Below are 23147 nucleotides of genomic sequence, written 5' to 3' on the forward strand. Positions count from 1 at the left end.
TAAAAAACTTCAAAGAGGTCTGCGCTGTAGATACCTGTACGCCAGATGGCGCCATTTTTTTTTCTGCGCCAATAGAATTGCAAGTGCCGCCATCTGTTAGCCGCATGTTTGTTTTGAAATTGATTAACAGTGTAAAGGGTATTTTGTCGAGGCACTCGACTTCTTGTTTAATTTTTAATAGTTTTGCAACTACGAGAGCAAATTGAAAAAATAATATGCAAAAAGGTTTAGAAAAAAACACTGTGTTCTATAAAAAAATATCTAAATTTTACACTTTTCCTAAAATTTAGGTAATTTTCATTTTTACAGTCGTTATATCAATATCATGGAACAAGTTGAACTGTAAATAAACTTGCATTGCTTCGGAAAATTTGTATTTTGTAGAAAAAAAACTTGTGCCCAGTTGATTCCATTTCATAAACTTCTTGAGGGTTTTATAGTAATTAATTAATTTGTGTGATTAGAAAAAACGTTTCGCCTATTTGTTTCAAATGTGTGCTAGCAGGAAAGCAGTGGTGGCTAAAAGGATGCCGTTTAAGGCGGCACTGAGTTTAATCAATTTGAGCGGTGCACTGAGGGCCAGAAAGTTAACTTCAAGAAATAGCATTCAATTCATTTCAATACACCACAAAGTAACAAATTAGTAAAATGATTACATATTAGTTGGTTAAGGATTTATCAACTTTTAAGTATATCAAATTTATGCAAAAACAAAAATGTCTAGCATTCTTTCAGGATAAAATTGGCATGTGAAGTTGGTAGTCTATTGATTAAAGAATTTATTTATTAAAGGAATCGTACACAACTTCTAATATAAACTGTCCTAGATTTAAGATGAACAGTTTCTGCAATTCCACTTTAGTAGCTTTAACAAACGGAACGCATTTAAATAGGTGTCAAGTTACGAAATACACTTCAAAATAAAACTTATAAGACTGTGTTATTATACGTAATTATATTTAAAGCACTAGGACAAGTAATTATAATTACAAAGATAGTTTAAAGATATAAGTGGCTCGTTTATCCTGGGCATTGGAAATCCCGTTTATGGATAAGAATGGTTTACAATTAAAGCAAGTTCTCACAAATCGGAAATAAAAATATTTTATTGGATTATTGTGAATGTTGTTTAAGTACAGTTTTTTGAGTAATTCAAACAATAAATGATAAGTTCTCTCACTACATCACATCACATCACATTTCAAGCTCGATTATGGGCCAATATAGGAAATTACCCTTTTTAATACTTTTTTAAAACCATTTTTAAATTTTAACTTTTAAACCATTAGTGGGATTTGAAACCATACGACATTTGACATTTCCAATCCTTTAAATAAAACATTTTACTTGGGTTGTTGTTAAACTTAAAGTAGTGACAATCACGCCGCCTAGGTAATCTTATAAAAGTGCTTTTAAAATCAAATTTTGGTATTAAATAAAGTCTTGAAAACTTAAGCTGTGTTTATGTGCCTTTTTATAAGCATTTCCAAGCCCGTGCATATAAACGTCGAAATAACTAGAGAATTAGCATTGAATAAGCTGATTCTAGTAATGTCTACCCACAGCAAAAATAAATGGTTTGAATATTGATTAAATTTACAAATATCTTCTCAGAAATTCCAAAAGCATGCCCTTTTAGGAACATTATTTGAACAAATTTAGTCGTTCGAACAGTGATCACAGGATATGATCATTCGATTTTTATAAAACTTAAGCTACTGTTCAGAAAATTTCGGAACAACAAACGGTCGGAAAAAACTACATATATCGACACCGTTAGTGATGTCGATGAGGAATATATATACTAATAATTAAATAATTAAAATATGCTCAGGAATGGTAATAAAAAACAAACTGTGAATACCTCATATCAGCATTTTTCAAGACAGAATTTGCAAAAGTTAAGTTTTTATTTTATTTCTCGGTGCTAAATGATCACAGAAATTATTATTATTATAGTTTTCACTTCTTATGTTTTCGTTCAGTTAAGTTTTAGATTGCTTTCTTTTTTGTTATAAATCTAAAAAGGATTCCCCCTTTAAGCTTGATGCTTAAATCAAACAGCCAGCGAAACGAAATCCTGTATACAAAAATGGCAAGAGAAAATTTAAATGAGCAACAATTTCTACATATATTAATTTTCATTTTGGTTTGTTAATTCAGGTGATTTTATCATTTAATATTGAATATAATGTTATAAGTTCCATTAAAGGCAGTCCAATATTTTGTTCCAGACCAAGAACAAAACATGCAAATTATATACCTCTTAGTTCAATCAGGTATATGATAACTATCAGAAATGGCTTATAAATCGAGAGATGAAACTATTTAGAATGACATGAAGGTACATACCGTCACTGTATCCAATTTCTGATACTTTTGTAACGACCGCTCGGCCATAATTATATTAAACAAGGTCAACCACAATACGCATTTGTCGGGAGTGACACGCCGTCCGTATGGCACGATAGCGGCAACTGGACATTTAGCTCGCGAGTCCGATTAGCTGTTGCTGGTGATGATTGTGGATGACTGGAGGATTCCGGATCCGATTCTTCCCTTTCCCTCGTCCCCGCTGTATCCCTCCGCTTGTTTTGATCGCTCTTTCTTGGCTTTTTTTTACTGTTGGGGTGGGTGGAAGTGGTTGACTCGTACTTTTGAATTTTTTGACTTATTTTTCGCTCCTTGAACAGAATTGCTTTGACTGTAGTCTTTTATTATCCTTCAGCTTCTCAGCATAACCGTGTTATTATTGCACGTAAACTGGTGGGAAACGAACTCAATTAGATGGCTCTTTAAATTGGGAGTAATTTCTTTATTCCTCGCCGACACCACACTTGATTTGATTTGGTTGCCCGACACTTGATTGTAAATGGTCATTATTAATGCACGGCGTACTTTTAACGGTTTGGCACAAATGAGGTGTACATAGATATGTACATACATACATATGAACATATATATGGTAAATTTGGCAGATTCCGTAATCTGTTTTGGGCCGTAGTTTCAATTGCTTGCGGTGCTTTCGGTGTTGCGTTGTGACACTTATTTTGCCAGCCGATAATTATGATGCGCCCGGGTCAATTCAGTTCATGACCTATTGAAAACATGCTCACACACTCGCGCACGAACATTCATATATGTGTGTACATATGATTGGATGGGGGTGCATACAAAGTGCATGGCTAGTGTTTTTATTTTCTGCGACCCATAGAAATGCGAGCATACATATGTACATATGTATGTACTGGCCGGGAATAGATATGGCTATGGGATATGGGATTGATGTATTTTTCGGTTTTTTTTTTTGTATAAAATTCCATTACTGGAACACGCCATGAATGAAAAAGTTAGGGGATGAAAGCCAGAGGCTGAGAATGAGACTGGCACATACATATATGAATAAGCCACCGAAAAAGCTCAATACACACACACACTCACATACACAGAGAATGGGGACTGTGGTGAGTTGCGAAACAGTGAGATTCTCAGTTCCGACATCACTGGAAGGAACGATATGCAGCGATTCTCGTTCCCATTCGAAATCTTGTTTACCTTTTCTGCTTTTCTTGAAAAAGCAAATGGTTTTTTCATGTTAAGGGGGAACTGAACGTAATTTACGAATATGTTTACATGTTATTCAGTGATTAGTTTGTTTTACTGATTTCCATCTGATAACAGGAACTGGCATTTGCGAATTCCAACTCTCGCTCTGTCTAATACACTCACACACAACCGTACCGGCGGAAGCCCTCTCACTGATTTCAGCAATTACTGGGTCATATCGATAACGATAACATCCAGCCACAAATCTCTTGCCTACTTTTTCGGGCCCAGTAAATCTGGTTACATTTAGCTATTCCTTTTGCATTAATTAAAACGAAAGAACATGCCGCTGGTTTTGTTTTTGCAAATATCTTTTCTTGCTACGAATTGCCATAAATCTCTCTTTCGCTCTCCCTATTTATTTTTTCTAGTGACGTCACCAGGCACAGTTGTCTGCCTTTTTTATGTTGACGATGTTTTGTGGAACGAGAATGGGAATGGAATTGGGAATGGGAATGGACAGAAGCTATATATCTGTATGTATTGTGGCTACTATTGGACAACAGTAAGACCAACAATCCTGTAATTGCCAAAAATAAACAGCAACAATGACACACTTGCCACTCCCCCGCTTCCCTCGCGTTAAATGAATTATTTGTGGGGCCTGCCCTGCTCCACTTTTCTGCTTTGGACCTATTTCTGGGCAAAAATGTTACATTTTCGGATACACCAAACTTAATTGGTTCACTGCCGTTTTAAATGTGAGCGTGTGACGGCTTAAAGGAATGCCTAATGTCTCGTTGCTCTGGGGCCAATACATACATTAATATGCCGTTAGTTACGCAGCGCACACAAGAATGTTTGTTCATATGCCCGCATTCTTCAGGGACAAACAAATTTTCACTTCCGTGGAGAAGAGAATAGCATTCGAATTGGTATCCGGTTCGCTTTCGTGGGGAAAAGACGAATGGTAAATATTTGTGGGCCTGAGAATACAGTTCGCGTGCTAATATCTATTTTTAAATAATGTTGAATATGAAAGCATGTGGCATGAAATTCATAGTGCTGCTGCGTCGCAAGAATTCATTCACCTCGCTATGCGTGTACACGTCACAAAATAAACGATACACCGATAGCTCCGGCTGAAACCCAAAACTGAAATCCACTGGCGCTCCACATCACTGCCATCCCAATCGCAATCCCAATCCCGTTCCTATTCCCATTCCCATCCACCGCAATATACAGCACCACCGACGCAACATTCCGCCCGTTGTGCTACCGACCCGCTGACCCAATCCCAATCCCAACGCGTATGTACGTATGTATGTATATGTACATATAGATACGTATGTACTCGAGGGTTTGTGTGTGGTGCGTTAACTTTAAGCTAACGGCAACTCAACACTTACAACTGGTTATTGGGGATAGGTTTAGTTACTGGTGTTTGGTTCTGTGACGGTAATTGGGATCGGGCCCAAAACTGAAACTTGGATATCCCGTTAGTCACTGGGAAGACACTGGGGGGAGGGGGGTGCCAGAAGACCTAAAAAATTGATCTGGCCGCAGATGGGCCTGAAGAAACGCAGCCAGAGGTCGTTTTTTGGCTTCAGTACGCCCGAAAAACCGAATAACCGAGTAACCGAATAACGCTTTTCACTTGGCCTTTTCCTCTGTTCTCGTCGCCATTGTCGCCCCTTTTGCCCGTTTTGTCGTTGCGTTCGCAGACAATTCTTTTTCTTGGTTGGATGTTTGTCGTTTTATTTTCACCACTCGACCCGAATTCGGATGCCAGCGCACACAACTTTCGAATTGTAGAATTTTCACAGCACGAGCACTAATGTATTGCACTTCAATTGTTAACAACAGCATTGGGCCTTGCTTTTCCGTTTCCTGGCTGCCTCATATTTGCTGATAAATGGCGAACCGTTATAAATAAAAAACAAAAACCGCTTGGACGGGAGCTGCCACCGACTTTGTCTCACCAGTTGGACGAAAAACTCAACAAACGCAAGACTTCAACTCGGCGACTTTGTATCACATACTACCACAGCGCCAGGGCCCACACACACACGCACACCAGCCCTGCGCTCTGCGTCCGCTCGAAAGCTCCATCCCAAGCTTAACTTGTGATTCCGCGGGGTGGCCACACTGGCCGGCCACGACGCACGCGCGTCCCGCAGGACGCTACATCCGCGATTGAAGCTTTAGGCTCCGCTTGCTTTTCCACCCCCTGTTCAGTTATTCGATATCGATATTTTTATAAGCCCCTGACCCAACTGGTCGTTTGCGTTCAAATTTGTTTTCAATAATGAGCCGCAAACAATTTGGTTTACCTTTAAAGAACTGATAACCCCTGAACGGAATTAAAGTATTGATAGATCTTCTCCAATATACGCAATTCCCGGGAAGCACGGAGAACATTCGGGTATAACACCAGCAGGAAACTCACAATTTTAAGGGCTAAAACTTCATGAAATGGAAAAGGAAATGGCTTGAAGGCCAACCCTCCCGAAACGAAAGTTCATATACTCTTCTAACATATATTCTAAAAATAATATATTTTTCGATTGTTGCTCTGGCTATATTATATAGTCGTCTGATTTCGACTTAGAAATAGAAAAGACTTTTGGGAAAGTTTTATGCAGATAGCTTTAAAACGGACAGACGAACAGGGCTAGATCGACTCTCCTGGTGATGCCGATCAAGAATATAAATACTTCTTAGATAGGAAATATCTCCATCACTGCGTTTCAAGCTTTTTACTCTGCAAGAGTATAAGTTAACAAACTAAAAAAAATATTTATACGACTCCCGGATTTTCATGGTTCATGATATTATTTAACAAAAACCAACTCCATGGCAATAATACACTTGTCAATCCGAATAAGCAATTAAAGCCTTAGTCAAAAAATGATAAAACGACAAATTTGTATGACTTCGCTGTATAGCAACATCATTGCAAACAAATCGAGATATTTTCGTTTTATTTTATTTTAGAAAAACTTTTCAATTTGGTAAAATCGAATCTAATGAAAAGGAAATAAAATGCTAGTATTAAATAAACTACAAGGTATAGAAGTCTACCCTCCATGTCTTTCACAGTGGTCCGACTAAAATACTATCATAGAATGGTTTATGATTAGGTTTATGGATCTACTTACATTATGTCGCCCAGGTTTGGTCGTATCTGGACTAGAGCAAAGCTTTCCGGCGGCCGGAGCCTTTTGTTGGACCCCTGCGAACCGAGTTGCGTGCTCCGCCGGATGACGCCATCGCCGATGATGGCTATGTTGTCATCCAGGCTGTTGATGTTGCTAATGGTCAAGCGCGCCATAGGTGATGAGCCCCTTCTGCGACGAGCTCCAACTCCGCCCAGCATTCTGGGATTCGGTTAATCGGACTTTGTAATGTGTGAAATGGGCTGCGGATATAGCCATTTCTGTACAATATTGACCACCAGCCAGGCACAATGGAATGGGTTACTGGAGAAGGACACACGGAGGACTGCAGATCTTCGACGCCTGGCCAAACAAAGCGAATGCGATTGCGATTGCGAATGCAAATGTAGGGAGACCACGGGCCCAGAGCCCCGGTTGAGATGCACCAGCTGCCACAGTCCGGACGAGACTAATAGTCGATGGGAACTGCTGTCGTCGATGCCCCGGCAGGCAGCATAGATAAGCGCACAGATAGCGATGACGACGATTGCGGCTGATGACGTGCTTGATAGTAGTCAGCATATGCGCAGTGCAGGCCACCGTTCGTAATTAGAGGCCAGGTGGCCACGGTGAAATCCACTCGCACCGGTAGACCGCCCACATCCCACATTGGCAGCTTCCTTTGTCTACGAGAGCTCATACACTGATAACAAAATCATATTAAATTTAACTACCTTATAGCTTACTTACATTTGTGTACTCCTTATAATTTCAGTCAGATGTTTGCAATGCAGTGATGGATTATATCAGGATCACCAGCCGAGTCGATCTAACCATGTCCGTCTGTCCGTTTCTACGTAGTTTTTCACAACAATTAATACAAAATATTAGACAAAATAATAGAACAAAAATGTTCGTTCGTTTAAAGGGTTACATTAATAAATATATAGACACGACTATCAATGCTTATCAAGAAAGTACCCACATACCCTTTCTGCAAAACCTTGTTAATTGTTTCGGCTTTCCCGTGCTATAATTTATTTATATGTATTGCTCTACTATCTTATGCCGCAATCACAATTTTCATTAGAGAAACTAAGAAAACCCCAAATCGGCTAAGTACTCGGAGTTGTACTTGGAAGGTGCCTCACAGTTCACAGATTTCCTCCCATCGCTATGCCCATGGGGCTATCACAGCGCTTATTTAGATATTTAGTTATCCCATCTACTTTTGGGCATGATTTAAATAATGAAGGCCGTGATCCAATCAAGAAATTTGGCCACGTCAGCATATATGATGTACTGGTTGCCACAACAGTGGCCATGGCCTGATCCCGGATCCGGTGACTCCACGGCGGGCAGGGTCGCCGACACTGTGCCGCGCAGCATCCAGCGATTGTTCTTGCGGATGAACAACCCGGCCCCCGAGATGCCAGTGTAGGGGCTAGCACCGCTCTGGTGCGGCTCCCGTTCCTCCGTCTGGATGCCAGCGCAAAAGGTGCGGTTGGAGGAGAGGCTGCGGAAGTTGGGGTTGGCCCGGAAGCACTCCGTGTTGCCGACAACGGGCGCCTTTACCACCTTGGGGGCACTGGTATCGGCCGCCTTCTTGCCCATGGACGCCGACAGCTTCTGATCCTGCGTCCTGTTCGATCTGTCAAAACTCCAGCCGATGACGATGCCGTGCTCGCCCACAATGTACTCCGCCTTGCTGGACCCAGACCACAGGCAGGCGGGGCGAATAAAGGTGTTGAATCTGCATGGAAGAATACTGCATACAATTATTGATTATAATGGTCAGAGAGGAACCTAGACTATGCCTATGCTCATAACATATGGGAGCAGAGATTGGTGGAAAATTAGGCGCTTGATTTGGGCTACAAAAATGTGGCTTCCATTTAACTTGTAACTTTTCATCCAATATTAAAGATGCATTTGCCCCTTCATCCTGACGTTCACCTGACGTTCATTAACTAACCTAAGAAATGAAAATTGATATACCAAATTTCGCTCATTAAAATGTTCTTTTCCTATTTTTGTGTAGGTGCTGTAGGAGCTTTCGCTTAAAGGGGGAACCCTTTTCAGCATTACAACAAGAAAGGAAATTGATATGCAAAGTTTTGCTTATTAAAATTTGCATGTTCTATTTCTGTATAAAGGATTTTGTTCCGTTGGCTGCTTGATTAAGGTATCAGGCTTTAAGGGGGAATCTTTTTCATCTTTGAAACATGAAAGGAAGCAAAGGTTATATACCCTTGCAGCTACAAAAAAGTTTATTATTCATATCGATTTTTATGCCTATTTTCGAATTTTTTTTCTAATCATACCTATTGCAGATATATGATTATTCTATTGACTATTATAAAATTGAAAGTGTTTTTTTTTTATCGTTCCTATTGCAGCTTTATGATTTAGTCTGTTGAAAGTGTTTTTTATATATTATATTTTTAAAATCATTAAAAGGTTTGTCGATTATTCTATTAATTTTCGAATCTTTCTTATAAGAGCTATACTTATGATGTAGTCAACAGATATTTATAAAATAAATACCCAAATGTAAGAAGGGGTTATATTTTAGTAGCAATCAAATATAACACTTTCTTATGTTCTCTTTATCTCTATTAAACAATAAGATTCTGGCTGTCGAATGACGTATTTATACCGGGGTATAAACCCGTGCTAATCCAATTAGCAAAAACTCACCGAACTTCGTCCTTCAGCATTATCACAGCAATGTCGGCATCGTAGCTGCTTAGCTGGCTGTTAAAGTCGGGATGGATGTAAATGCCATCCACTGGGGCCGCCAGAGATCCCTCCTCGTTCCAGTTTTTGAGATTATGCCTGCCCAGGAAGACGAGCACCTCGTTGGACGTGTAGCGCTTGCTGAACAACTTAAAGCAGTGCGCGGAGCTGATGACCACGCGTCCCGAGACGAGCGTCCCGCCGCACTGAAAGTCCAAGGAGGTCAGGTTGTTCACATAGATGGCCGCCAGCCAGGGCCACGATCCCCTGGTGATCGAAGGCAGGCTGTCATTGACATCCAGCGTGTCCCCCTCATCGTCTTCCGCTTCATCCCCGAAGTGCTCGAAGTCTTCATCGTCGTCGTCAACAAACACTGGCGATGCGATGGCATCGGAGCTCTTTGGGCTGATTTCGCTTGGCACAGTGTCCTTTCTTTGGGATAACCGAAAGTCGAGGTCTCTGTCGATGCGTCCGCAGGTCTCTTTGGGCGGCTGGCCAAAAGGTTTTCTACAAAATCGGGCAGTAAGTAACGAATGAATGTTACGATCGTGCGTTTCAACCGACCAAAATCCGGATGCATACTTCTTGAACTGGATGTGCGGCGAATCTGGCGGCTTGGCGGCAAAGTCGGCAATCGTTTTTTCTGCCTCCTCGGGATCCAGTAGAAGGGAGCTCTTCTTATCCGGAATAAAAGCCAATTTCCTGATGTGCTCCAGCTGGATTTGGGTCATGAAGATGCTTTGCTCTGTGTGGGCAAACAAATCGTGTTAAAATTTCTCCCAAATGGCCGTAATACGCACCGCCGGATCCGAAGCAGATCACATGGTTGTTGGCCGACATGAGCAGCAGCTTGGGTGGGAAGTGGTGCTTGGGGAATCGGATCCTGTAGAGGACCTGTGCGTTGTGGCTAAACTTTCCGCGGGTGAGCAGCTCGATTTCGCCCAGGTAGTTCTGCGAAGGCGAAGGGAGGGCTAGTTAGTCGGGCTAGGTTGCAGGAGTCCGGCTGCCGGCTACCTACCGTAGTGGGTTTGCCCCGCATCGAGAGCGTGACCCGTATGTGGAGCGGCTGGTGGACATCCGGACTGCGTATGGCCATTAGGCCGAACCACTCGGTTCCGTCGAAGCGGTACTGGAAGATCTTGGGGCAGGGACTGATCGGCATCCCTTGGGCGACCGCCTTGGACACGTGCTCGATGCAGATGATCAGGATCGCCGCAAGGTGCAACCTCATTGTTTCCAAAAACGTAAACAATACCACGATCAAAGCTTGAAAAGACTGGGCACTGCAAGCGTTGCCGGATCTGGGGATAACTCTATGATATTCGATAACAGTCTGCCATTGTAGTCCAAAAGTCCTTGATTAAAGTGCGCCAAATTAGCGGAACACAGAGGCTGTTTTTAGTTTTACATTTTCTCGCTATTAAGGCAGGTAATATAAACAATTGAAGTGCAGATTATTTGGGAAAATAAAGAACTAACGACAGAAATAGGTTTTAAGCATACTCGAGGCTTGGAAGTATTTCAAATATGCTTTTAAAAAATCAACTCCCCACATCTTAGGGAGTATCTCACCTTACACAGCGTGTTCCAAATTGCACGCTAAGTCAGGACTAAAGGACTATATTCAAAGACATTAGAACCATATTTTATAAAAAAAACTTCCACTGTTTTTGAGAAAATTGCAGTGGGCCACCTCTGAATCAAATCATACAAAAAAGGTCTTTAAAAAAAGTAGTTAGATAGAGTCATACTCAAAAGTGGTTTCAAAATACCTCGGATATAAAGGTGTGATAAGTTTCTTAATAAATGTTTATGGAATATTTCAAAATCGTATAACGGTGGGTGGAGTTGAGAGGGATATAAAAATGCCGCCCTCTCCATTACTTGAACCAGTTCGTTAGTCGTGGCATGAACCAACTAATTTTCTTCCATACAAACAATTCGCCATCCCAAGTTACACCCCATTTTAAAAAAAATATTTATTCAATAATTAGATGCAGTATATTTGAAAATCGAATGTTTAATTGGAGGACCACTCTGCACCATCCCCAAGAAAATTCAACAAGAATTTGACTTGGCTTTGTAATGTAAATGATATATAAACTCTGGTTTTTAACTATTACATTAAATTACATTATTGTATGTAAGGTTTTCTTTTTGGCGCAATTTTGTAAGCCTTAGTGTAGTCAATAAAAAGTGTTGTAAAACATAGAACATCCAGGAATACCCATATCACGCCAGAGTAGTGTGACCAGATGGGAATGTTGCGATAACTGGAAACCCATCGATAATAGCACGCCGCATTTTTACTTGGTTTTCGCGTTTTTAGCAAATTAAATCAACAACATGTCGAAAGCCCATCCTCCAGAGCTGAAAAAGTGAGTGGAACAGGCCGCCAATGGAGTACAATGGAGTGTATACATCACGATTCAATTTCAGATACATGGACAAGCGGATGATGCTGAAACTGAACGGAGGACGCGCCGTGACCGGCATTTTGCGAGGCTTCGATCCCTTCATGAATGTGGTCCTGGACGACACGGTGGAGGAGTGCAAGGACAACACGAAGAACAACGTCGGAATGGTGGTAAGACGGGAGTCCTTATTGGCGCCCAAAATTGGCATTATTAAATACACGCGTTTTCCTGACCCTACCAGGTGATCCGCGGCAACAGCATCGTCATGGTGGAGGCTCTGGACAGGGTTTAGCACCCGCCTCGGATTTTGGATCCCGCCTCCGATCCCCTCAAGCACCCTAATCGTTAGCCGTAGTGTCTAGTCTTAAGGCTCTGGAACATTCATGCGCTGTAAACCGTCAGAAAAAACAGACAAATTCATAAATAAATTAAATTTCCTAGTAAAACCAAGGACCTTTTAATCATCTCTTTCCTGCTTTTGTCAGCTGTTTGTAAATGGAAACTGGTGGAAACGTACTTAATATGTAAAAAGAAATTGTCATTATCCAACCATAATTTTCATTTCTCTTTCATTAATCAATATTAAAGCTATCTGGTAAAAAGTTGTAAGTCGAAGCGACCGGGATAGAAACAATTAATGATATGGCTGCCATAAACATTATTTAGAATTAGCAAACCTTTGTTATACCATTGTAGAGGGTATTCTAATTTCAGTCCAAAGTTTGCAAATCACGGACACGGGTCGCAACTTACATAGAACATATATATTCTTGATCAGCATCACCTGGCTAGTCGATCTAAAAAAGTCGCCTCGCCTTACTATACCATATAGCTCCCATAGAAACAAATCAAACTTTCTTATTGCTAAACATATATCCATATACTTTGAGATATGGTAATTTTTAACGATTTTAGAATTACGGACTTCCTGTTATAAAATTCGGACGACTAAATGATATAGCTGCCATATAAACGATCATAAAATAGATCGGAAAAGCGACCTAGCTTCACTGTTTTTAAGAGAGTAGAATATTTAGTTTTTGTAATAGCTGCTTGTTTTGTAACAGTTTCGAAGCGGATAATTAATAATGTAATTTATTTGAGGTAGTCAATACCTTTGGTTTTAGATATGTATCTGTCCAAAAAGATAATTTATATTTTCTACGTCCCATTTCACCGGGCAATGCTGATCTCCACGCAAAGGAAACAAGACTTAATAAACATCCTTTCTAGAATTTCCTTACGTTCAACTCTCCTTTGAAAGCCTTCTCGACTAAATTACAGCTTGGTCTAAACTAATTCTCTATAGTCCGACTTATTAACTACCTGCAACAGCAAGAAGACTTTTGGCAAAGATTCATCCAAATAGCTTTAAATCAGATAGACTAGATCGACTCGTCTGGTGATGGTGATCAAGAATATAAACTCCTTATACAGTCGGAAAAGTGTCCTCCCTTGCGTTGTAAACTTTTGACTAATTTGCAGTCAGTTACCCTCTACAAGGGTATAAAAAGCCACCAAAAAAAAGAACGAGCAGTTCTCGTTCTCTTTTCCTCAGAGCACTATCTCCACACCAAGAACTATAGACAGGTGCTTCTTCAGTACGGCGAATTAGCGCTTTACTTACCATTCCATTGGATGGTTTAAAGCAAGTTTAAGGCCCAGCTGTCGGTTCTGTGTCCATACACCAGCGCTCATGCAATCCCAGATTGTTTGTTCAGCCAGAACTTGTCTCTATATGAATTTTCATTTAAACTTAAAGAATGAATCTGAAATAGCTTTGGAATATAATGTAATAGATACATATGTTCCTATGACTGCCCTTTTAAATAGGCAACTGGTTTTGACAATATTATCGTATTGACAGACAGTAAAGCAAATCTGGATAAGAAAGAGCACGCATCTTAAGTGTTGCCTGGATATCCGAAATTGTTAGTTTTCAACTTAATTGGAAACTAGAAGCCCGGTCTGTTGGGCTAGTTATAGAATTGAAATGTAATCCGTCAGCCTTTTTGATATTGGCACATCAGCCATTTTAGGGATTGGGTTACCTACATATATATTTGCATACATAGTTCCAGGCAGATATGTTAAAATACATGGAAAGATAGACAGAGATCCGAATGCTTGTATTTTGTAGACTTTTGTGAATTGGTTGGTTTTATTTTCTCATCTCTCTCGTGCAAACAAAAAGCGCTTACAGTAGAAGTCTAAAGTGTTATTTTAGATTTCGAAAGGGACTCGTGATTACTTGGAAATAACAAGGGGCCCGGTCTGCTTGGCGGCGTCGCGCTGCTTGACCACGATCTGGTTGGCGATCCGGTCCAGATCCCGCTGGCCAATGGAGCTCAGCTTGCGACCACCGTCCGGGTGCTTCTCGACCAGACGGGCGTGCTCCAAAGCCTGCAGGGCCTTGCGGGCAGCACCGTCGGCGGCGCGGCAGAAATGGGATGGGTGGACACCGTTGCGCTTGCGTCCTCCGTAGATCTTGGTGATCGAGCCCACGCCGGCGGGACTGCGGTGGTACAGATGGCGCAGGATCGAGGCGCAACGCACGTAGAACCAGTCGGGATCGTAGGGTGCCAGCTCCTTGAATTTGGCGGTCTTCACGATGTCCATCTGGTCGGGCACCTTCAACTTGCCAGTCCTTTTTCGATGTAGGGTGATAAACAAAGCGGTTGTGAGGTTATGTGGCTGGAGATAGAGCCCTATGTCGCATACTCACTTCTTGAGGAAGACGGCGACCGCCTTGGTAACCGCGTGCTGGTCAATATCCTTCACTGTGACGCCTGGCATCTGCGGGGAAAACAAGGTAACAATCCATTAGAACTCTGCCAAAAACACGTTGTTCCCAGTTCGACTCAGTGCGACTCTCTCGCACACGCACACACTCTCTCTTTCGCACACACACACACGGGCACAACAAAAAGTGTCGTCCGGGTTTTCCGCGTGAAAATCACTTTTCCCGGGCCTCTGGCCCGCCCACTCAGTCAGCCGCCGCCTGGCGCGGTCGCTTTCATTTAGTTTCAGCCAATCGGAACATAAAAAAAATAGTATTCACTTGAAAAGAATTCGAGCACAACCTTTCTCGTTAAAGTCAACCGGAAAAAAGAACAAGGCGCGTGAAGTTGGCTGCGCTCCAGAGGTGGACGACCATCGATGTCGGCATCGGTGTCATCGATGTTTTTTAATATTGGCGACATCGATGTTTGTTGGGGCGTAGTCGGTGTTTTTCCATCACTGACAATTATCGAAAATCTCACTCCAGTTCTTAAACACTGTTAACGATTCCACTCCAGTTCTTGCGCACTGTTAACGATTCCACTTAAGTTCTTGCGCACTTTCTTAGTTTCCACTCCATTTCTTACGCACTCTGTTAGTTTCAACTTAATTTTCCACTTAATTTCTTACGCACTGCATAAAGTGAAAATTAAAATATATTTCAAAACATACAAATTCCTATTTATTTGTTACTTAACTCTACAACCAGTACAGATTTTGTACAATAAATAAGCACCCATTTATTTTATTTTATTGATTTAATAACAACTCCATTAGAGGGGGAGAAAACTCAATGCTAATGTTTTGATAACATTTTTTTTAAACATTGATTAGACATTGATGTTTTCCGCCAAAAACATCGAAAATTCGTAAATATCTATGTTCTCAACCTTAGAGGTGGAAGGAAAAAATATACTTGTTAATACCATTTTAATCGATGTTTGGCAGGGCATCGATTTTCTTCCACCTCTAGGAAGCAAAGTATGCGGAGTATGTCCACACTAACTGCGGAGTATGTCCACACTAACTGCGGAGTATGTCCACACTACCTGCGGAGTATGTCTACACTATCTGCGGAGTCCCATAGCACTAAAAATTAAAAATAAGGGAATTTCAAAAAATTCAAAGGTTAAATATATTTCATCAACCAAACCCAGTAAGCACTACAGAAACCCCATTGAACGCGTGCAACCCACTCTTATATTAATTTGTTTCCTTTTGATTGCCCACAACAACTTCATTAGAAATGGAAAAAATAATCTTTTACCACTTTTTTTTAACACAAACTTTTAAAATTAAAATTATAAAATGTTGCTGCTACAATTAAAATCTTTCTTTATAATATTCTTCCAATTAAACAATACATTTTTATGTATACAAATTTTAATTTTAAATTATGTAAAAAAAATTTTAAATTGAAATACCGTCGAAACACAAAAACTTTTTTCTTTAAATTATTTGAATGATTGTTAGGTTCTCTACGCGGAGAACGAGTTTATTTTAGTGATTTGAGTGTTACATTTGAGGTGAATGAACCCGAACCAGTAGCCTACTGCGACTTCTTGTCCTCCTTGGCGGCCCTGCCCACGGGCTCGTCCTTGAAGTGAAGGAACACGAACGAGAAGACGAACACGCCGATCATCATGGAGAAGGCGCTGGTGTAGTAGGGGAAGGCGCTGGGGATGAACCGCTCGTACTGCGTATGCTCCAGCGGACGCACCGAGACCTGGGTGGTGCTGTACAGGTGCGTGTAGCCGACGCGATCGTAGTCCACCTTGAACTGGTACACGCCGTAGACGTCAGGGATCTTGAACTTGGCCTGGTAGGCGCCCGAGTTCGTCTGCTTCAGGTAGGTGCGCACGAAGGGATCGATGCGCACGAACTCCAGCTGGATGTCGCTGGCCTTGAAGGCGCGCCACTGGCCCTGCACCAGCTCCTCGATGCCGATGGTGTACACCACGGGCTCGGTGATGGTGTAGGCCTGATCCGGGGGCAGCAGCTCGCCCTCCTTGTGATGCTGCACGGATGCCACGCGCAGGCGGCCCGTCTCACCAAACACCCACTGGCTGATGGACTCGGCCACGTCGCGATTGCCGGCCAGCTTGTGGAACACCCCGCTCTGGGCGTACTGCACCGCTGTGGTGAAGCTCTCGTCGGAGAAGAAGGTCAGCGAGCCGGAGAAGACCACGCGGGCGTTGTTGCGCGCCTGCAGGGCGGCGATCAGCAGTGTGCCGCGGCCGACGGCATGCGGATAGTCCGAGACACTGGCCTCGGGATTGTAGCTGTAGGCCGTGCTCTCGGCGGTCAGGAGCTTCAGCACCAGCGGGTTCTCCTTGTCGGCAATCAGTCCGGTGCCGCGGTAGAGCAGCGGCGCTGCGTCCGCCTGCCTGTTCGCCTTGCCCACGATGGGGTTCGCCTGGATGAGGTTCTTTGCCGAGGTGAGGATCGTGGTGTGATCGCCCGCATCGCTGACATCGTAGTGTAGGTGATCTATGACCGCCGCATTCTCCTCGTCCAGCTCGAAGCCGCACTCTGAGGCGAATTCCCGCAGAGCGTCGCCGGATTTCTCGCTGCCCGCCACCAGGACATTGCCCCCATCGTCCACGAACTGAGCCAAACGCTCCACGCTCACATCGCCGCCGAACTCTTCCACACTTGGTGCGAAAATGATGACGTTCTTGTACAGATATTCGCCGTACTTGGACAGCAGCAGGCTGGAGTCATCAGCCAGCTTGTAGGTGAGCTTGAAACCCCGATCTGCGGGAGGAAAACCCAGTTATTAGCCATTGATGGTTCCGAACTTTTTGTCCACGTCAGAGGTTAGCCGGCATTTCACTCACCCTGCAGCGACTTGAAGAAAATTGAGTGCGTCTCGCGGATGGCCAGGTTGTCCAGCAGAACCAGGGTGCTGGCGTCCGTTTCGAGGACCGCTTGGCAGTGGGCAATTGCCAGGAGGGCGACCAAAAGAGCCTTCCACATCATTTTTCCCGTAATTAATCTTTTCCGGCTTTTCTTGAACACACAAAAAAAATGACTGACACCAATGTGACCAACTGCGGCGTGGGTGTGTTAGAATACCAAAATATACTGCAGCAAAATACCACCGGTAAATCGATTTAATAATCGACTTTACTTCCAGCTCTAGATTATTTAAAACAAAACAATTTTTTTATTTCAAATTTTGAATAAGCGAAGAAACTCCCTGGATCACACGCAAATTAAGATGGACATCTTCGAGAGCTGCTGCCGGACGTGCGGCAACGAGTGCCTGGAGTCACTGGGGATCTATGAGGAGAGTGTCCAGGCGCTGGACAAGATGGTGCCCATTGCGGAGATGCTCGCGGCCTGTCTGCCCGCCTCCCTGCCGGCTCTGGAACAAGCAGACGACTACCCCAAGCAGATCTGCCGCATCTGCGTCAAGAAGCTGTCGATGGCCTATGAGTTCAGCCACCAGTGGCTGGGCGCCCACAGCGAGTTCAACGTGGCCCTAAAGTTCGAGCAGCGCAGGAAGCGCAGTCTGGCCAGTCGCAGCAAGTCCCAATCCCAGGCTAAGTGCCACGAGGTGAAGTCCAGGGATGAGCAACTGCCCACGGAGACGGCGGATGCAGTGCCCCTCAAAATCGAACCAGCAGTGGGTGAGGAAGATGACCAACTAGGATAACACAGCTTGAAAGGGGGCTTTTCAAAAGAGCGGGATATACTTCTAGCAAAAATGTAGATTTTGTTCGCTAATCTCCTTGGTCTTTTTCCCTGTTTTCTGTATTTTTTTTAAAACAAAAATAATCATATAAGTGTGTGGATAATATAAACCATATCCTCAACCCCAACATTTATTTATAACCCCTATTCACTCGTAGTGTTGTGTCCCTCTTCTTTTCTGTGTGTTACTTCTCACAGTTTTGCTTATTAGTTGTTTTTATCTGTAAATCAAAAATGCATTTTATCCTATCGTTTCCTAGAAACAGATTTCGAAGATTATTGCATAAACCAGCCAGTTTGGTCTAGATCAGAAGAGTCCTTTTAGGTTTCCTAGAAAACTAGCTCTTGTGCTTTTTAGTTTCTAATGCTTACGCCTTCAATCTTTTCCAGCTGTTGCATCTGCAACCGTGGAGATCACCAACGGCAGCGATTCCAGACCCGGATTTAAGTGCGGCATCTGCAATGAGAGTTTTCACACAGAGAAGGCCTGCAAGTTCCACTTCAAGTTTTCGCACAAGGAGCAATAGTGCTCTTACGGACCTGACTATTTTATATTTATTTGCCTCGCTCGCTAACTACAAGACTGTGATAGTAATTACGTGGAAATTTTAAAATTTTAATGGCGTCATTTTTTGTTTTTTGTTAAAACAGTCTTGTCTAAAATGAGCGATTTGTTGTCTTACGCCCTAGCATAAGCAGAAATAGTAGATTCCTTTAAAATTTACCATATTTCCTATTGTACATTAAGATATGCTTGGTTATCTATAAATATACAGGATTTTGAAGAAATTCAAATGGTATTATGGAAGTTTAAGCTGATAAACTGATGTGTATAATATGCTTCGAGTGGATATTAAGCTTGGCATTTTTGTTTTACTTATGTATAGCATAACCAACAAAAATCAAATACGATAACTGTCTCAAGTGCCATATAAGAAAAAATAAGACATCTGTTTTGGTTACAAAGATATATCAGTTTCAAAGAAATCAAATGCACTTGTGGAACTTTTTGCAAAATCTTTGTGGACTCTTGTTATAGTTTAGAAAAAGTAGGAGAATCAATAATCAAGCTGAACAAGAAGGGCCCTATATGTCCTGTCACGGAGATCCCCCATAGGTGAACCACACTGGCTTCTGTACATTTAGTGGTTTGTTTTACTTAGCTATGGCGTAAACAAAAAAATCAAAGATGAGTGAAACGGCCCGTATTTCATGGGGGTAATCCTCTAGTCATCCTCGTCGTTGCGGATCTTCTGGGCACGCGGATCGTCGTGGCGGTAGACGACGTAGCCCAGCTTGTAGCGCCTGTTGTCCCCGTCATTGGCGTAGTAGTTGGCCACTCCGATGGTGGCCATGACGAGCCCGGCGATGGCCAAGGCGGATCCGCCGACGATGTCTGGAATCTCGTTCCAGGCGCGCTTCAGTAGGGACGTGGAGCCTCGGGCAGCGGATGAGGACATCTTGAAGCTCTAGGGGATCGGGATAGCTCGGTTAACTTTACTTCAAAGGGGGCAGTTTAAGCATATTTACCAAAAATTTAACGATTAGTTTAGTTACACAACGACAGACAGCTGTTTGGCTAGAGATGGCACGGCAACAGCCTGCTGGCTATCGATAGTAGTTATCGTCGCTGCTGATGACAAGCTGCCGATTTTATTTAATTTAAATTAACAAGAATGAAAGCTAAATTCGGCAAGCCGTGTTTATTTACCCTTGCATATTAGAAAAAATTAATATTCTATAAAATGACTATTTTTATATTTCTATGCGTATTTGTTTAAAGACAATGTGCAATGATTTTCCCAAAAAAAGTATTTGTTTAAAAACAATGAGCAATGATTTTCCCAAAAAAAGTTCGTTTCCTTGGCACTTAGTGTATCATAAGTCATCCGAATTTGTATAAACTTAAAACCGTAATTTGAAATTGTTTAAAATGGGTGTAACAAAAATCGAAGTTATATAGTTATATAACGTATATACCTGTAATGGAAATAAGACTTTTAGGAAATTTTAATCGAGATAGGTTAAGTTTTTGTAGAAACGGAAATAGTCGGAAGTGTCTCCTTCAATGCGTTGAAAACTTTTACTGAATTTATAATATCCTCTACAAGGGTATAAAATTCTTATATTTTAATTGGATTAATTTTAAGTTGAAATAATATTGATTTTTTTTTTGGAAACATTTCAAAAAAAGTGCAAGTTAAACATTTATTTATTATAGAACTCTGACTAGATGTGATTTGTTTTCATTGTTTGGAAACAACTTTTTACAAATTTTGGTATGGAATTCCTATTATTTTATTATTTGTTAGTCTTAGGATAGCTCTAAGATATTTAAACAATTACAGATATGCATAGAAAAATCTTGAAAAAAATAGTTTTTCTTAAATTTTATTAAACCCTATTTGTTGCTTCTCTTCATAGTATGTATATATAGTATGTATATTAGAAATTTGGCTACCGGTTTGAAACAAACAAATGCATTTCCTTCATTATTAAAAAAAAATTTGACTTCGATTTTTTTTTATTTTATTGCCTATGAAAAACTTGCATAAAGTGTATACAATGATCAAAAATAAGAATAAACGGATTTAATTTGGAATTTAATATGTTAAGCGGAAGATAAATGCAGAGTTGGATCCCCAGCACAGTCATCACGCATCCTGCTCGTAGCCCTCCGTCTTCATGTCGTTCAGGCCCAGCTGCTCGTTGTCGTCGAAGGAGCGATCGAACCGCTCCACGGAGAGTTTCTCATCCGGCTCCGCGTCGTCGTCGCTCAGCGATTGCACGTAGGTATTGCCGGCCGGATCCTCCAGCACCAGCGTAATGACCCGCTTCAGGTTCATTACGGCGTCAAAGGTGTCGAGGAATCGCTGCATCTGTTGCTTGGTCGCCTCGTCCGCCGAGTCGTGGAAGAGGGTGCCGTCCAACTGGTCCCGCATGGCCACCAGCAGACCCTCAACGGTGGTGAAGCGTCCGCACAGCGCATGCGGTCCCACCTCCAGGTCCAGCTCCGGGATGGACAGGCTGCATGTCTCCGACTTGAGCACATCGCGCGTCAGGTCCTCCTTGCTGGCGATCTGCACCCGGAAGCGAACACCCTGCGGCTCCACGCCGCCGCCGGACTTCACCTCGTTGGTCTTGTGGCCACAGGAACCGCAGACGGTAGCCATGATCACCACCTCCTTGAAGTGCGGGATGTTCGTCAGCTTCATGTTCGTTTCGCAGGGCGCCTGGCAGTTGGAACAGTTGGTGGGGAACTGCAGCACCTCGCCGTGCAGATTCTCGAGGGGCCACTCGTCCTCGGCAATCGGCTTCAGCAAGTTCTGTTCCTCATGGTTCTGCTCGTACAGGCCTTGAATAGAAAATGTATGCATTAAATAGAAAATCAGTTAAATCGGAAACCAATTAAATACAAATCCCAATTATATTTTAAAAATAAACATCTCAAACAATGTTTTTTTTGGGTCCCTTCATTAAATGGTAAACAAAAACCTTAAATAATGCCTTGAATGCCTGTGTTTAGTGGTCCTAATAAAAGTTTAAATATAAGAAATATGATATGGCCACGTCAAATGACAATAAGCCTCTGTTTTTAAATTGCTACCTACTAATCAGGACATTTATGTGAAAAATATAAGTAAAGGAGCCTCGACTTAAATGGAGCCTCACCCAATTGCTCGTTTTGCTGCTGGCTGCGCGTGAAGTGCGATGTCTTCAGCTGCGGATCAGAGGCAGGGGCCAGGGGATTCTCCACAAAGCTGTTGCCGGAGATGTCCTCGAGGAGGAGGCGGAAGGGCGTGGGCAGCTCCTTCAGCTTACGCAGTCGCTCAATGTAGGCGTCTATCGCACCGGCGGCCTCCGGATGATCGATGCGCCGCTTGTCCTGATCCTGCGACAAGCCGGCTATCGTCCGCTCGATGATGCCCTCGACGGTGGTCACCTCGCCCTTCTGCGATTGCACTGGAATCTCCAGCTCAATCTCCGGTATGCTGACACTGGAGTTGTCCGATCGCACCACGCGCCGATTGAGATCGGCCGGTGACTGCACCAGCAGCTCAATGCGAACGCCGGACTTCTGGATCTCCGAGGCCGACTGCATCTCGTTGTTGATGTGGCCGCAGTGGTCGCACTTAAAGGACATGAGGACCACCTCCCGGAAGAAGGGTATCTTGGTGGGCAGCAGCCGGGTGATGCCCGTCTGGTAGCACCTCATGCAGGCGGACTCAATTTCGACCACCTCGTCCGTCTGCTCCGCGTTGATCTCCCGGAAAATGGGCTCCGGCCGACCAATCGGATCCTCGATCTCCGGCGGACTGGGCGCATTGCTGCCGCTGGCGGCGCTCACGGCTGACATGGTTCGTTTCGGCTGTTGTCCACGCGAATACTTCTATTACACCTGTGAATTAGATGCACATAAGCAATACCCAAACGAAACGTGCAAGTTATTTTTGTGTGTAGTGGTGTGACCAGCTAATGCTGATAAATAATACTTACAACTTTCTTGGCGCGTATTTTTGAAATATGTTCACGAACTTTCTCTGATAAAGCGTGGACCTTTAAAAAACTAGCATTTAAAAATGTTCAAGCTCTTAAAGTGGTTTCGATTGAAAATAAATATGCATAGCAATCTTTTAAATCTGAAGAGAGAGAGAGAGAGAGAGTGGTTTTTCTGTTCCATTTTAGTTTATTATTACACAATTCATTTCGATAAAACAAAAATCAAAATATCGAAACAAATTTGTGCCAAATAAATCCATTGGAAAGTAGCTTATACATATGTATGTTGGTTCTCCAACATCTGCAC

The 23147-nt window shown here is 42.6% G+C and overlaps 8 protein-coding genes across 41 annotated transcripts in view; 2 read left to right on the forward strand and 6 right to left on the reverse strand.

Annotated features, from left to right (window-relative positions):
* The window catches only part of LOC108048229 (voltage-dependent calcium channel type A subunit alpha-1), a 62453-nt gene extending 55148 nt beyond the window's left edge, over window positions 1–7305 (reverse strand). For 20 of the 33 annotated variants that reach the window (XM_017128968.2, XM_017128796.2, XM_017128791.2 and 17 more), the window contains exon 1: window positions 6708–6723. In XM_017128968.2, coding sequence (XP_016984457.1) covers window positions 6708–6709 — 2 coding nt within the window. In that variant the 5' untranslated portion in view covers window positions 6710–6723. The other 13 variants (XM_017128811.2, XM_017128803.2, XM_017128781.2 and 10 more) reach the window with 6 other exon arrangements.
* A 392-nt stretch (window positions 7306–7697) lies between these two features.
* LOC108048182 (serine protease gd) lies at window positions 7698–10721 on the reverse strand. Of its 2 annotated transcripts, none has more exons than XM_017128706.1 (5): window positions 10462–10721; window positions 10244–10394; window positions 10026–10188; window positions 9405–9950; window positions 7698–8457 (listed from the first exon to the last, which is right to left on the reverse strand). In XM_017128706.1, the coding sequence occupies exons 1-5, from the start codon at window positions 10672–10674 to the stop codon at window positions 7947–7949; spliced, it is 1584 nt and encodes a 527-aa protein (XP_016984195.1). In that variant the 5' UTR covers window positions 10675–10721; the 3' UTR covers window positions 7698–7946. The 2 variants fall into 2 exon arrangements, with proteins under 2 accessions (XP_016984195.1, XP_016984187.1); XM_017128698.1 differs by having other exon boundaries at window positions 7698–8472.
* A 965-nt stretch (window positions 10722–11686) lies between these two features.
* Window positions 11687–12306, forward strand: LOC108048218 (probable small nuclear ribonucleoprotein G). The gene is made up of 3 exons (XM_017128739.1): window positions 11687–11821; window positions 11883–12030; window positions 12102–12306. Exons 1-3 carry the CDS (start codon window positions 11790–11792, stop codon window positions 12150–12152), a joined length of 231 nt encoding a protein of 76 aa, XP_016984228.1. The 5' UTR covers window positions 11687–11789; the 3' UTR covers window positions 12153–12306.
* A 1681-nt stretch (window positions 12307–13987) lies between these two features.
* LOC108048102 (40S ribosomal protein S19a) lies at window positions 13988–15007 on the reverse strand. The gene is made up of 3 exons (XM_017128585.1): window positions 14944–15007; window positions 14586–14656; window positions 13988–14507 (listed from the first exon to the last, which is right to left on the reverse strand). Exons 2-3 carry the CDS (start codon window positions 14654–14656, stop codon window positions 14108–14110), a joined length of 471 nt encoding a protein of 156 aa, XP_016984074.1. The 5' UTR covers window positions 14944–15007; the 3' UTR covers window positions 13988–14107.
* A 1088-nt stretch (window positions 15008–16095) lies between these two features.
* LOC108048863 (dolichyl-diphosphooligosaccharide--protein glycosyltransferase 48 kDa subunit) lies at window positions 16096–17694 on the reverse strand. Its single transcript, XM_017129795.2, has 2 exons — window positions 17482–17694; window positions 16096–17398 (listed from the first exon to the last, which is right to left on the reverse strand). The coding sequence occupies exons 1-2, from the start codon at window positions 17621–17623 to the stop codon at window positions 16191–16193; spliced, it is 1350 nt and encodes a 449-aa protein (XP_016985284.1). The 5' UTR covers window positions 17624–17694; the 3' UTR covers window positions 16096–16190.
* Window positions 17695–17782: 88 nt separating this feature from the next.
* Window positions 17783–19163, forward strand: LOC108048913. The gene is made up of 2 exons (XM_017129869.1): window positions 17783–18276; window positions 18731–19163. Exons 1-2 carry the CDS (start codon window positions 17865–17867, stop codon window positions 18865–18867), a joined length of 549 nt encoding a protein of 182 aa, XP_016985358.1. The 5' UTR covers window positions 17783–17864; the 3' UTR covers window positions 18868–19163.
* A 309-nt stretch (window positions 19164–19472) lies between these two features.
* Window positions 19473–19961, reverse strand: LOC108048921. Its single transcript, XM_017129882.1, has 2 exons — window positions 19871–19961; window positions 19473–19809 (listed from the first exon to the last, which is right to left on the reverse strand). The coding sequence occupies exon 2, from the start codon at window positions 19798–19800 to the stop codon at window positions 19567–19569; it is 234 nt and encodes a 77-aa protein (XP_016985371.1). The 5' UTR covers window positions 19801–19809; window positions 19871–19961; the 3' UTR covers window positions 19473–19566.
* An 885-nt stretch (window positions 19962–20846) lies between these two features.
* On the reverse strand, window positions 20847–22805 carry LOC108048868 (zinc finger protein ZPR1). Its single transcript, XM_017129808.2, has 2 exons — window positions 22013–22805; window positions 20847–21695 (listed from the first exon to the last, which is right to left on the reverse strand). The coding sequence occupies exons 1-2, from the start codon at window positions 22695–22697 to the stop codon at window positions 20995–20997; spliced, it is 1386 nt and encodes a 461-aa protein (XP_016985297.1). The 5' UTR covers window positions 22698–22805; the 3' UTR covers window positions 20847–20994.
* Between the last annotated feature and the right edge of the window lie 342 nt (window positions 22806–23147).

Source organism: Drosophila rhopaloa, unplaced genomic scaffold (genome assembly GCF_018152115.1).
Source record: "Drosophila rhopaloa isolate 14029-0021.01 unplaced genomic scaffold, ASM1815211v1 contig_3, whole genome shotgun sequence".
NCBI classification, from domain to species: Eukaryota; Metazoa; Arthropoda; class Insecta; order Diptera; family Drosophilidae; genus Drosophila; species Drosophila rhopaloa.

Bases quoted from the DNA above. Each gene is read 5' to 3' on its own strand.
- LOC108048218 (XM_017128739.1), top strand. From the start codon at position 11,790: ATGTCGAAAGCCCATCCTCCAGAGCTGAAAAA. The intron at 11,822-11,882 runs GTGAGTGGAACA...ATTCAATTTCAG, and splicing joins CATCCTCCAGAGCTGAAAAA to ATACATGGACAAGCGGATGA. The intron at 12,031-12,101 runs GTAAGACGGGAG...TGACCCTACCAG, and splicing joins AGAACAACGTCGGAATGGTG to GTGATCCGCGGCAACAGCAT.
- LOC108048182 (XM_017128698.1), bottom strand. From the start codon at position 10,674: ATGAGGTTGCACCTTGCGGCGATCCTGATCATCTGCATCGAGCACGTG. The intron at 10,189-10,243 runs GTGCGTATTACG...TTGCCCACACAG, and splicing joins GATCTGCTTCGGATCCGGCG to AGCAAAGCATCTTCATGACC. The intron at 9,951-10,025 runs GTATGCATCCGG...CCGATTTTGTAG, and splicing joins CCGCACATCCAGTTCAAGAA to AAAACCTTTTGGCCAGCCGC.
- LOC108048102 (XM_017128585.1), bottom strand. From the start codon at position 14,656: ATGCCAGGCGTCACAGTGAAGGATATTGACCAGCACGCGGTTACCAAG. The intron at 14,508-14,585 runs GTGAGTATGCGA...ACATCGAAAAAG, and splicing joins GTCGCCGTCTTCCTCAAGAA to GACTGGCAAGTTGAAGGTGC.
- LOC108048863 (XM_017129795.2), bottom strand. From the start codon at position 17,623: ATGATGTGGAAGGCTCTTTTGGTCGCCCTCCTGGCAATTGCCCACTGC. The intron at 17,399-17,481 runs GTGAGTGAAATG...TTCCTCCCGCAG, and splicing joins TTTCTTCAAGTCGCTGCAGG to ATCGGGGTTTCAAGCTCACC.
- LOC108048868 (XM_017129808.2), bottom strand. From the start codon at position 22,697: ATGTCAGCCGTGAGCGCCGCCAGCGGCAGCAATGCGCCCAGTCCGCCG. The intron at 21,696-22,012 runs GTGAGGCTCCAT...TTTCTATTCAAG, and splicing joins GCAGCAAAACGAGCAATTGG to GCCTGTACGAGCAGAACCAT.
- LOC108048913 (XM_017129869.1), top strand. From the start codon at position 17,865: ATGGACATCTTCGAGAGCTGCTGCCGGACGTGCGGCAACGAGTGCCTG. The intron at 18,277-18,730 runs GTGAGGAAGATG...AATCTTTTCCAG, and splicing joins CAAAATCGAACCAGCAGTGG to CTGTTGCATCTGCAACCGTG.
- LOC108048921 (XM_017129882.1), bottom strand. From the start codon at position 19,800: ATGTCCTCATCCGCTGCCCGAGGCTCCACGTCCCTACTGAAGCGCGCC.